General features: G+C 40.8%; 1 protein-coding gene across 2 annotated transcripts in view; it reads left to right on the forward strand.

Annotated features, from left to right (window-relative positions):
• Positions 1-12019, forward strand: part of fam184ab (family with sequence similarity 184 member Ab) — a 135579-nt gene that overhangs the window by 73833 nt on the left and 49727 nt on the right. For both annotated transcript variants that reach the window (XM_028440546.1, XM_028440547.1), the window contains exons 2-8: positions 4494-4613; positions 5179-5337; positions 6325-6564; positions 6642-6725; positions 8247-8498; positions 9365-9500; positions 10224-10405. In XM_028440546.1, the coding sequence (XP_028296347.1) occupies positions 4494-4613; positions 5179-5337; positions 6325-6564; positions 6642-6725; positions 8247-8498; positions 9365-9500; positions 10224-10405 (1173 nt within the window). The remainder of the gene's footprint in view (positions 1-4493; positions 4614-5178; positions 5338-6324; positions 6565-6641; positions 6726-8246; positions 8499-9364; positions 9501-10223; positions 10406-12019) is intronic.

Consider the following 12019-nt stretch of genomic DNA (forward strand, 5'->3'; position numbering starts at 1 on the left):
TACTTCCTAAAAGCTGATGAGATAGTTGAATAATTTAGACGAGCTGAGGATGAAAATGATTCATTTCTGAGTGAACCAGCAGCAGATTCTCTCTCTGCGCCGTTTGCTGGCTGAAAAATGAGCTCAGGAATCATTGAAACGTTGAAAGCACATCTGTCATCAGCGCAGACCTCTTTATGGTCTCCACTTCTGTGGGTCACTGCACTCCTCCACCAGCTCCAGCTCCAGCTGCCCCCCCTGGGGACTGTATCAGTGGCGGATGCTTTAAGACTACAAGGGAACCTCAGCTTCCCCTAAAATCAGTGGTCAAATATGTAGTGTTGTGTGTACATTTCATTGACCAAATATATGACAGAACACATGTATGTTTAGTTCAGAATCAGCTTCTTATAACAGGAAACTGACAGTGACAGCGTGACGTTCTTCATTCATTACCGCAGCGTCACAGTGTTAATAAACAGTGGTGAAGTTCAGCTTCAATTGATTTCAATGGGAGACGATTTAGGGGTTGATCCACTGCAGTCAAACTAGACGCTCATTGGATAAATGCTCAGTTATGACGCACTTAGTCCCGCCTATCGGACGCCGAGCTTCACAGGAGGTCTATGGAGCAGTGGGCTGGATCTGTCTGTTCCGGACGCTGGAATAATGGATGATGATTGGATGATCTGTCTCAGGCTAATTCAATTCTGATTGACAGCGAAATGAGCCAATCAGAGAGTATGACGTTGTAAGCACACAGGCGGGTTTTTCAAATATTTCAGTCCGTTGCTCTGTGTTGACACGGAGACTTTGCTGATCCTCTCATAGCGAATTAACTTCTGACAAACCTAGTGTCTGTTTTTGGTGTTTGTGGAGACTGTTACTGCTTGTGTTGTGAGACTTTTGACCAAACACTCACACTCCAGCGCGCAGCAGCTACGCGCGCGTGCGTGTGTGATAATCTACAAATAGTTGTTGACAACAAAATGTGAATTCTACTAGAATTCACATTTAAATAAACAGATACATTTTCTGAAGTAGGCAGAAAATGAGCTTCCCCTGCATGAAAGACCAGCAGCCGCCACTGGACTGTATGTACGTGTGTCTGTGGAGTGAAGGGTGGTCGGTCCGTTCTACAACAAAAACACACAAATCAAACACTAATAAAACAACAAAAACAGTTATTTTGTGTGCTTCTGCTATTGTTTTATGTATTTTCACAGTCAATCTGTGTATTTTCTTGTAGTTACTGGTGTTTTTTGAGTCATTCTGTCTATTTTTCTGTAATTTTTTTAACTTTTCTAACAAGTTGTGTGTTTTTGTTCACATTTTGTGTGTTTTCAGAGTCAATTTTTCTTTTTCTATTGTGGTTTTGTATGTTTTTTGGATTCATCTTGTCTATTTTGTTTGTCATTTATATTTTTCTGTAATTTTGTGTTTTGTCATTTTGTGTGTTTGAAGTCATTTTGTCTATTTTTTGTCATTTTCTTAGTTTATGTATTTTTGTTCACATTTTGTGTGTTTTCAGAGTCAATGTGTGTGTATTTTTGTTGTGTTTGTATGTTCTTGTGGCTTTGTATGTTTCTGGAGTCATTTTTTTTTTTTTAAATCATTTTCCTTATTTCTATTTTTTTTGTGTTTTCATTGCTGTTTTGTGTTTTAAAAATCAATTTGTGTATCTTCTTGTGGTTTGTGGTGTTTTTTGAGTAATTTTTGTCTATTTTTCTTTCATTTTCTTAATTTTTCTATCACGTTATGTATTTTTGCTGACATTTTGTGAGTTTTCAGAGTTAATTTGTGTCTTTCTGTTGAGGTTTTAGTGTCATTTTGTCTATTTTTCTGCCCGTTTCATATTTTTTTTACATTACTTGATGTATTTTTGTTGTTGTTTTGTCTGTTTTTTAAAGTCATTTTCTCTGTTCTTTTGTCATTTTCCTTTTTTCTCTTTCATTTTGTGTGTATTTCTTGTTGTTTTGTGTTTTTGGAGTCAATTTGTGTCTCTTTATCAGGTTTATTTGTGTTTGGAGTCATTTTGAGTGTTTGCTTTAGGGGCCACACAATCTGAAAAATTGACTCTTTGAGGCCATGTGTTGTCGTGCTTAATTTGTCCAAAAAGAATCATTTTTAGATCTCGTTACCGTTCTTTCCTTTGCAGCTCTATTTCGGTCCCATTATGAATTAGTTAGGAATGATCGCATTAATCACCAGCATCATTACATCCTCGTGCTCACTCATAACTGTGGTTCCCAGTGTGTTCTGCTCCCATTGCACTGCAGCTATTGGAGGAGGTCCTGGACAAGCCCCCGAATAGTTTTAAAAGGAATCAACAGAAACCAAAGGAAGGAATATTCTTGATATTTACCAATAACAGTGGTTCTCAAACTTTTTTAGCTCAAGTACCCCCTTTGTCCAAATGACACATTTTGCTCAGAATACTAAAAACAGCGAGAGCGTAATACATTTTAAACACATTTTAAAGAATCTAACTTTGTAAATAAGTGAATGAAACAGTATTTAGTGCCTCCTGAATAGATTTATTTCTATAGTTTTTATCATTTACAGTCATCTCCCTCCTGATGTGGGACCAACATTTGTATTTTCAGTTGATGTTCTAATCAAAATAATTTCTATCATTATTTTGTGTATTTTATAGTTTTTTCTTTTTATTATTCAGTATTTTTTTCTCTAGTTTTGTGCGTTTTTGTGTGTTGGTATTATTTTAATTGTTCTATCTCAGTGTGTGTGTGTTTTTGTGTCGTTTCCTGTGTTTCTCTGTTATTTTTATGTATTTTGTAGTGATCTTGTCTCTCATTGAGTGTCCCCTTATTGCCAATATTTTTAATGCTTTCATTTGTAATTTTCTTCACACTCTCTCTCTTAAGTAACCCCTGTAATGCCGTTGCGTAACCCTAGGGGTACACGTACCCCCATATGAGAAACACTGATTTAGCATGAAGTACAAAGGCTCAGATTGGACAATGTTCCCACTAAGAATGTGAAACCACACATTTGTGTCCAGCAAAGCATAAAAAGTGCCATTTAGGAAAGCTTTGAAGGCTCATTTCTCTTCCGAGCTTTTTCCTAATCGCGTTGATGGACTCTCCAGACGGAGGAGGCTCTTCAGCGCTCGGCTCAGCCCAAACTGATGAATTATTGACCCGCCGAGGCGCCGCACGCTGTTGTGTCTGACAGCTTCTCACACGGGACCGTAAAAATCAACACTATCAACGCTATCCTCCCTCTGCGACGGGATCGCTGGACAAGCCCCCGTATTTTAGGGACACGTTTAGAGGTCAGATGCCGTCATTTATTTTTTATCCAAAACAATAAGCAGCAGTGTGTGATTTATGAGTGTTGGGTGTCAGTGAAGTGTCTGAGCGAATAGTCGTGGTAACGTCGTCATGGCAGCGTGGGGGCCACTGTTCAGTCACAGCTCATTTCCTGCACTCAGAATGCACTCATTCCTCATGCACTAACTTCATAATGCTACAGCTAAACGTTCCTAACTCTACATCTATGAGGGCAGGGTTCTCACCAGGAGTTGTTTACAGCATAGGGGGCATGTGTCAAAATCAAGGCCCTGGGGCCAAATCAAATTCAGCCCACAGGAGAAGGTTAAAAATACAGAAAAAAACATGAATTATTGTCCAAATTACCAAATAATTCAGCTGTAGATAAATCAGCTCAGATATCTAATGCACTAATTTAATGGAACGCTACAATCTTTGGAGGATCGTTTTTATCACATGACTGCAGTCATTTTCATCTCAAATTGTTCAAAGGACTCAATTTTCCTGAAATTATATCACATCATTTCCATAAAGTTAAATAAAAATTGGCCAGAAAATCAATGAAATTTAAAAGAGAGAATCCTGCAGGGACTGACGTCTGTCACTTACTGTACTTTATGATTGTTTTATACGTCATATAAAGAACAAACTAAAGGACATTCATGTTGAAATAGCTTTTTTTCCCGTCTAATATCTGCGGCCCACTTAAGCTTAAACGATGTCATATTTGGCCCCTGAACTAAAATAGTTTGACACCCCTGGTGTACGGGATTTTGTGGCAGGCTAGCGAGGGCCCCTGGTCAAGTATTATAGGGGGGTCTGGGGGGCCACATTCTCTTATAAAATGTCCCCTACACTCAACAGTGCTGATTAGAACCCTGGGGCTTTTTTGTATTTCAGTGGTCCCCAACCACCGGGTCGCAGACTGGTTCCTGTCCATGGACAATTTGATGTGATTTATTTATTATTTTAAAATAAGTTCATTTTTCGTATGTTTTCCGGGAATTTTATTTTGAAAAATGTCCACTTTTTCTACTGATCCCAGATACTGCTTCACTGCTTCTCTCTCCTCCTCCATGTTGGCGTGCTGCTCCATCCTCACGCTTCACGCTCACACACTCGTTAATTAATATTTTACTTAAACGCCAAAAATCCCTGAGCCATGGGAACAACAGTGAGTTAACGCTCACCTGCTCACCTCTTCCTCTTCCTCTTCCTCAGGTCATCTATGCGCTCAACACGAAAAACGACGAACACGAGGCCGCCATCGCCACCCTGAAGGAGGCGCATGAGGAGGAGGTGCAGCAGATCCTCTCAGAGACCAGAGAGAAGATCCTACAGGTATGAACACCTCTCTGACTCCAGTCATTTTATTGATTTATTATGTTGTTTTGTCTATTTTTGTTGTCCTTTGTGTATTTTTCTCTCATTTTGTATGTTTTTGGAGTCTTTTTCAGTGTTTTTGCTGCGGTTTTGTGTATTTTATTGTCATTTTCTCTGTTTTTGGAGTAGTTTTGTTTTGTTTTTGGCTTTTATGAGTCATTTTGAGTATCTTTGTGTTTGTTTTGTATATTTTTCTCTTATTTATGTATACATTTGCAGTGATTTGATTTATTTTTAGGGTTGTTGTTTTGTTGTCCTTTTGTGTATTTTTCCATAATTGTGTCTGTTTTTGGAGTCATATTTTGTATTTTTGTTGCTGTTTTGTGTGTTATGAGTCATTTTGAGTGTTTTTGTTGTGATTTTGTATATTTTTCTGTTAGATTTGTGTATATTTGATGTCATTTTATTTAGTTTTAGGGTTGTTTTGTCTATTTTTGTGGTTGTGTTGTATATTTTTCTCTAACTAAAATCAGCAATCACATCAACCTCCTGTCGTGTGTGTAACACTTCCTTTCCCTTTCAGTATAAAAGTAAAATCAGCGACGAGATGGACCTGAAGCGGAGGATCCAGTCCCTGGAGGAGTCCATGGAGCTCCACGAGAGGATGAAGAGGCAGGCGCTGGCTGAGTTTGAGAGCTACCGTCAGCGGGTGGAGGACCTGCAGCTCTGCACCGAGGCACAGGTAGTGTATCGCCTCAACTGGTGATCGTGTTAAATGGTGAAGCATCGGCCGCGAGCGAGGTTGAAACTTGTCAACTTGTTGAAGCTCATTTTTTGATGAGAATTTTGCCTTTTTTATCCCAACATAACTTGATCACTAGTTGAGCTGTAACACCATACAACACATGCGTCAAACTCAAGGTCCAGGGGCCAAATCTGTCCCTTTAGAGCATCAAATTAGGCCTGCAGGATAAATTCAAAATGACAGAAAACATGAATGATTTTGTAAAAATACCAAGTAATTCAGTTGTATGTATCTCAGCCCTTCAAATACATAAATACAATGAATATCCACAATATTCCCACGCTTTTATCACATGACGACAGTCATTTTTAACCCCAAATTGAATAAAAATTGATCACAAAGGTCACTCAAGGAAATGTAAAGATTGGATATTGTCTGTAACTTCCATTACTTAACAGTATTTATAGGACAGAATAATGTTGAAATGGCTTGTTTTCTTGACCAAAATTTGCAGCCTTTTTTAGATCAAAGCGGTTCATATTTGACCCTCGAACTAAAATATGTTTGACACCCCGCCATACGATCAGATGTAACTGAATGACACGTTTGGACTAATGTGTTTACCATGATTATATCACAGGCATTTTTAATCTCAAATTGTTTAGATTTTTCCAAAATTGTACAATTTTCTTTAAATTATTCCCCTAATTTTTCCGAAATTAAATCAAAATTGGTCACAAAATCGAGGAAATTTAAGATTCTGCAGGGACTAATATCTGTCATTTATGGCTTGGATATTGTTGGTGCCGTACATACTTTAAATACTATTATATGTGGAAGTGGAAACTAGGGCACAAGGATGATAAAGTTGCTCGTTTTACCTCCTATAATCTGTGGCCCACTTGAGATTAAACTGGTGTGTATTTGGCCCATGAACTCAAATGAGTTTGACGCCCGTGATGTAGAGTTGTAAATCCTCTGCAGCACACGCAGCGGGTGGTGTCCATGTCCCGGGAGGTGGAGGAGATGCGTCGGTCCTTCGAAGACAAGCTGCGGACTTTCGGCTCGGCCCAGTCCCAGTTTGAGCAGGAGAAGAAGGCGGCGCTGGAGGAGCTGAAGGCTCAGCACAGACACGAGATCCAGGAGCTGCTGCGGAGCCACCAGAGCCAGAACGCCAACTACAGCAAGGACCAGGAGAAGCTGGGCCAGCTGCACAAGGCCGAGGTCAGAGTGGTGCAGAGTAGACGCCATGATGGATGGTTGGATGGATGAAAGTGAACGGAGATGCTTGTGCTCCTCAGGTGGATTCTCTGATGGAGCGAGTGGAGGAGCTGAAGCAGGACAAGAAGAGGCTGGTGGAGGAGTATGAGGCCAAACTCAGCAAGGTCTCACTCACTCACTCAGCTAGCGAGCAGCGCTACGTGCTATGCTAACACAAACCTTCATAGTACACAATACACAACATGACACACAATGGAAAAACCACAAAATGATCCTAAAAACACACAAACCTAAAAACCCTCAATATCACACAAAGCAACTATAAGAACACAAAGCAAATACACAAAAACTACCCTAACTACACACAAAATATCATGCTATGTTTCACCATCTCCATTTGTTCTAAGAACCCCAACAACATAGGATTTTAGGTTTATTTTACCAAACTCGCCTGTTTTCTAGAGTTTTAGCCCCTGAGCAGTTTTAAAAACAGGCTGTTTTGGAGCCTACTTATGCATATTAATGAGTGGGCGTGTCTGTAGACACTGACTTCATGCCTCGCTCTGAGGGTGATCAGTGATCACCAAAGTGATTTTCTTTTTGCTATCCACACACTGTAGTTATTGTTTTCAGCCAGAAAACTGCACATTACAGTAAAACACATGGACATTTAAGAGGCTGTGTTTATCACAGCAGCAGCAGCAGCGTTAGTAATTCAGCTGCTTCAAACACCGGAATGTTAAGCTGCTACATCACTTCCTTCTCCTCCTTATCTCTTCTAACCACATGAATAGTTTATTTAAGGTGATAATCATTTGTTTTGTCCAGCCGCTGCGTCGCATTGGGTCACAACACGTCAGATCAAGTCAAAGACGATATGAGGCGATATAACTGCTACTAAAAATGGAACAGCTCCCTTGGTTTTACCCTGTTGTTGCCCACTGCTCCTCAGGGAGGGGTTAAATGCAGAGAACACATTTCGTGTATGCCTTTAGCTCAGAGAGAGTGGGCATGTATGTTCACCGTGGAGGTGTGGCCAGCAGCAGGCACTTCCTGGAGGGGGTTTGTGATGTCACAAAAGTCTGACCGCTCGTTTTTCAGAAGAGGACAGAGCAGCAGCTCAGAGAGCAGGATTAGTGAGGATTGCTCAGAGATGCAGGAAGGAAGCCCAATAATACTTGGGGGTGTTTTTTATTATTATTTAACATTATAACAAGTTTAAAAGCTCAAAAAAGTTGATTTAGCATTATATAGGACCTTTAAAAACACACAAAATCACAATGAAAATACATAAATCAATTAAAATTCCACAAAACATGATGACAACCAACAAAAATACACAAAACAACCTTAAGAACACACATAATGACAATAAGAATACAAAGGTTAATCCAGGAACACAAAAAATGTCGACGTAAATACAGTGACCCTAAAAACACACAATATAACAACAATGATACACAAACAACCCTAAAAATACACAAAATACATCAATTACAAAAAGCACAAAAAATAACTAAAAAATACACAAAACAACTCTAAAAACACACACAATCACAGCAAAAATACATAAGTGATAAAAAAAACACAAAAACTGACAACATAAATATATAAATAATTTACAGGACAAAGTGTGAGGGTGGGGATGGTTTTGAAGGCGTGGCTTCCTGTGTGTGTGTGTTCAGGCTCAGGCGTTCTATGAGCGTGAGCTGGAGGCCATGAAGAGAACCCAGCAGCTGACCGCTGACAACTTGTTGGCATGGAAACGCACCGAGGCTGAGCTGAGGAGGGAGTTCCAGTCCCAGGAGGCGGCCCTACAGAAGACGCTGGGGAAGCTGAGAGCTGAACTGACCCGGGTCACCGACGAGGCCCGAGAGAACCGAGACAAGTCCTACAAACTGCAGCTGTCCCTGAACGCAGCAGAGAGCAACGTGAAGGTGAGACGAGACGCCATCAGCGTGTTTTATTAGTCATTTTCACTGTTTTTATCTGTTATTTTCTATGGTTTTGGAGATATTTTGCTTTGTGTATGTTTTGTTTTGTGTATTTTTCTCTAATTTTGTATGTTATTTGGAGTAGTTTTGAGTATTTCTTTTGCTTTTTGTGTGTTATGAATCATTTTGAGCATTTTTGTTGTCATTTTGTATATTTTTCTCTTAGTTTTGTGTACATTTGCAGTCATTTCATTTATTTTTAGTGTTGTTTTGTCTATTTTCGGTGTCTTTTTGCCTTTTTTCGTTTTAATTTTGTGTGTTTTTGTGGTTTTGTGTGTATTATGATTCCTTTTTGTGGTTGTTTTGTATATATTTTTCTTATTTATATGTACAATGGTAGACATTTTATTTATTTTTTGGATTGTTTTGCCTATTTTTGTGTCCTTTTGTGTATTTATCTCTAATTTTATATGTTATTTGGAGTCATTTTGTCTATTTTTGCTGTTGTTTTGTGTGTTTTATCTGTTTTTGGAGTTATGTTGTGTATTTTTGTTCCTGTTTTGTGTTTTATGAGTCATTTTGTATATTTTTTTCAATCTTATTTATGTGCACATTTGCAGTCATTTTCTTTATTTTTAGTTTTTTTGTCTATTTTTGTTGTTCTTTTGTGGATTTTTGTGTAATATTGTATGTTTTTGGAGTCATTTTGTGTGTTTATTTCAGGGGGGCGCACTAAATGTGTGTGTGTGTGTGTGTGTGTGTGTGTGTGTGTGTGTGTGTGTGTGTGTGTGTGTGTGTGTGTGGCTAATGCTGACCTTTAGCAGCTGATTGTGCAGTCGTACGCTGACAGGTCTTCTCTCTGTCCACAGGAGCTGAGCAAACAGCTGGACGAGGTCACCCAGAACTCAGAGATCGTAGAGATCCGTCAGAAGGAGTCTGAGTGTGAGCTGGAGGCGGCTCGAGACCGAGTTCAGCAGCAGGCCACGGAAATCCTTCTCAAAGCCAGTAAGGCCACGTCTGCAGTGAAAAATAATCATTTCTACGCTTTTCTTTGACATTTTGTCCTTTGGGTTCCACTCAATACAGACTTTTATTCCATTTTGTTATCAGTTTTTTCTTGTCCTGTTGTGTATTTTTCTGTGCTTTTGTCTGTTTTGCAGTTATTTTGAATATTTTTGTTACAGTAATGTGTTTTATGAGTCATTTCAAGTATTTTTGTTGTTGTTTTATAAATTTTTCTCTTATTTATATGTAGATTTGCAGTCATTTTATTTATTTTTACGGTTGTTTTGTCTATTTTTGGTTTCCTTTTGTGTATTTTTATTTAATTTTGTGTTTTTTTGAGTCATTTTGTTTATTTTTGCAGTGGTTTTGTGTTTTATGAGTCATTTTAAGTATTTCTGTTGTTGTTTTGTACAATTTCCTGTTATTTATGTGTACATTTGCAGTCTTTTACTTATTTTTAGGATTGTTTTGTTTCTTTGGTTTTCTTTTGTATGGGTTTTGGAGTCATTTTATTTATTTTTCCTGTTGTGTTGTGAATTCTAGTCTCGATTTGTCTGTTTTTGGAGTCCTATTTTATGTATTTATTGCGGCGGCTGCACAAATCTAGCCCAAGGGCCACATGTGAATGAATGTGTCAGTTAGTTTTAAGCCATTCTAACATTAGCACATGTCAACCCCACACTGTAGCACATGTGGCTAAAGGTCATCATATGAATATTGCAGGTCAGATCAGCAGTCTGCAGGCCACACAGATGACCCAGGAGGCGGCCATCAGGGACCTGGACAACGAGCGAAACCGTCTGAAGGACAAAGTGCTGAGGATGGAGGAGGAGAGAGAAGCTCTGCAGAGCCAGAGCCAAGCGCTGGACGACAGACAGAAGCAACAGATCCAGTCCCTGGAGAAGGTGTGTGTCCTGTCCACCAATCATAAACCAGTTCTCCTGGAGCAGCTTTTAGTCACTAACACAATGTAAAACCTGTCTTTTCTGTTCTTTTCTTACTTATTATTATTATTATTATTATTATTATAGTTAAGATACTGTCAAAGATTGGATGAATTTAACCAAACAAACACAAACACACAGACACAAGAAGAAAGGTATCAAAGAAAACTGTAATAATTGTAGAAGGGATGTGAATATTAATACATTTAATAATAATACAAAAAACATTTTGAATATGAACGAAATAGTTATAAAATGTACAAGTTTTAACTAGAATAAATAAATAAATACTAAATGAATAAAATAAAACAAATACTGAATGAACGAGGGAACTTCAACGCTCACGTTGGCAGCGACAGTGAGACCTGGAGGGGCGTGATTGGGAGGAACGGCCCCCCTGATCGGAACCCGAGCGGTGTTTTGTTGTTGGACTTCTGTGCTCGTCACAGATTGTCCATAACAAACACCATGTTCAAGCATAAGGGTGTCCATATGTGCACTTGGCACCAGGACACCCTAGCCCGCAGTTCGATGATCGACTTCGTAGTCGTGTCATCGGACGTGCGGCCGCATATCTTGGACACTCGGGTAAAGAGAGGGGCGGAGCTGTCAACTGATCACCACCTGGTGGTGAGTTGGCTCCGATGGCGGGGGAGGATGCCGGTTAGACCTGGCAGACCCAAACGTATAGTGAGGGTCTGCTGGGAACGCCTGGCAGAGTCTCCCGTCAGAAGGAGCTTCAACTCCCACCTCCGGGAAAACTTCAACCATGTCTCGGAGGAGGCGGGGGACATTGAGTCCGAGTGGGCCATGTTCCGTGCCTCTGTTGCTGAGGCGGCTGATCGGTGCTGTGGTCGCAAGGTAGTCGGTGCCTGTCGTGGCGGCAATACCCGAACCCGTTGGTGGACACCGAGGGTGAGGGATGCCGTCAAGCTGAAGAAGGAGTCCTACCGGGCCTTTTTGGCCTGTGGGACTCCGGAGGCAGCAGACAGGTACCGACGGGCCAAGCGAAGTGCAGCCACGGCGGTCACCGAGGCAAAAGCCCGGACATGGGAGGAGTTTGGTGAGGCCATGGAGAATGACTTCCGGACGGCTTCGAAGAGATTCTGGACCACTATCCGGCGTCTCAGGAGGGGGAAGCAGTGCACCGTCAACACTATGTATGGTGCGGATGGTGCGCTGCTGACCTCGACTCGAGACGTTGTGGATCGGTGGGGGGAATACTTCGAAGACCTCCTCAATCCCACCGACACGCCTTCCAATCAGGAAGCAGGGCCCAGGGACCCGAGAGTGGGATCTCCTATCTCTGGGGCTGAAGTTGCCGAGGTGGTTAAAAAGCTCCTCGGTGGCAGGGCTCCAGGGGTGGATGAGATCCGCCCGGAGTTCCTCAAGACCCTGGATGTTGTGGGGCTGTCATGGCTGACACGACTCTGCAACATCGCGTGGACATCGGGGGCAGTGCCTCTGGATTGGCAGACCGGGGTGGTGGTCCCCCTTTTTAAGAAGGGGGACCGGAGGGTGTGTTCCAATTATAGAGGGATCACACTTCTCAGCCTCCCCGGTAAGGTCTATTCA

Source organism: Gouania willdenowi (genome assembly GCF_900634775.1).
Source record: "Gouania willdenowi chromosome 24 unlocalized genomic scaffold, fGouWil2.1 scaffold_320_arrow_ctg1, whole genome shotgun sequence".
Lineage (NCBI taxonomy): Eukaryota > Metazoa > Chordata > Actinopteri > Blenniiformes > Gobiesocidae > Gouania > Gouania willdenowi.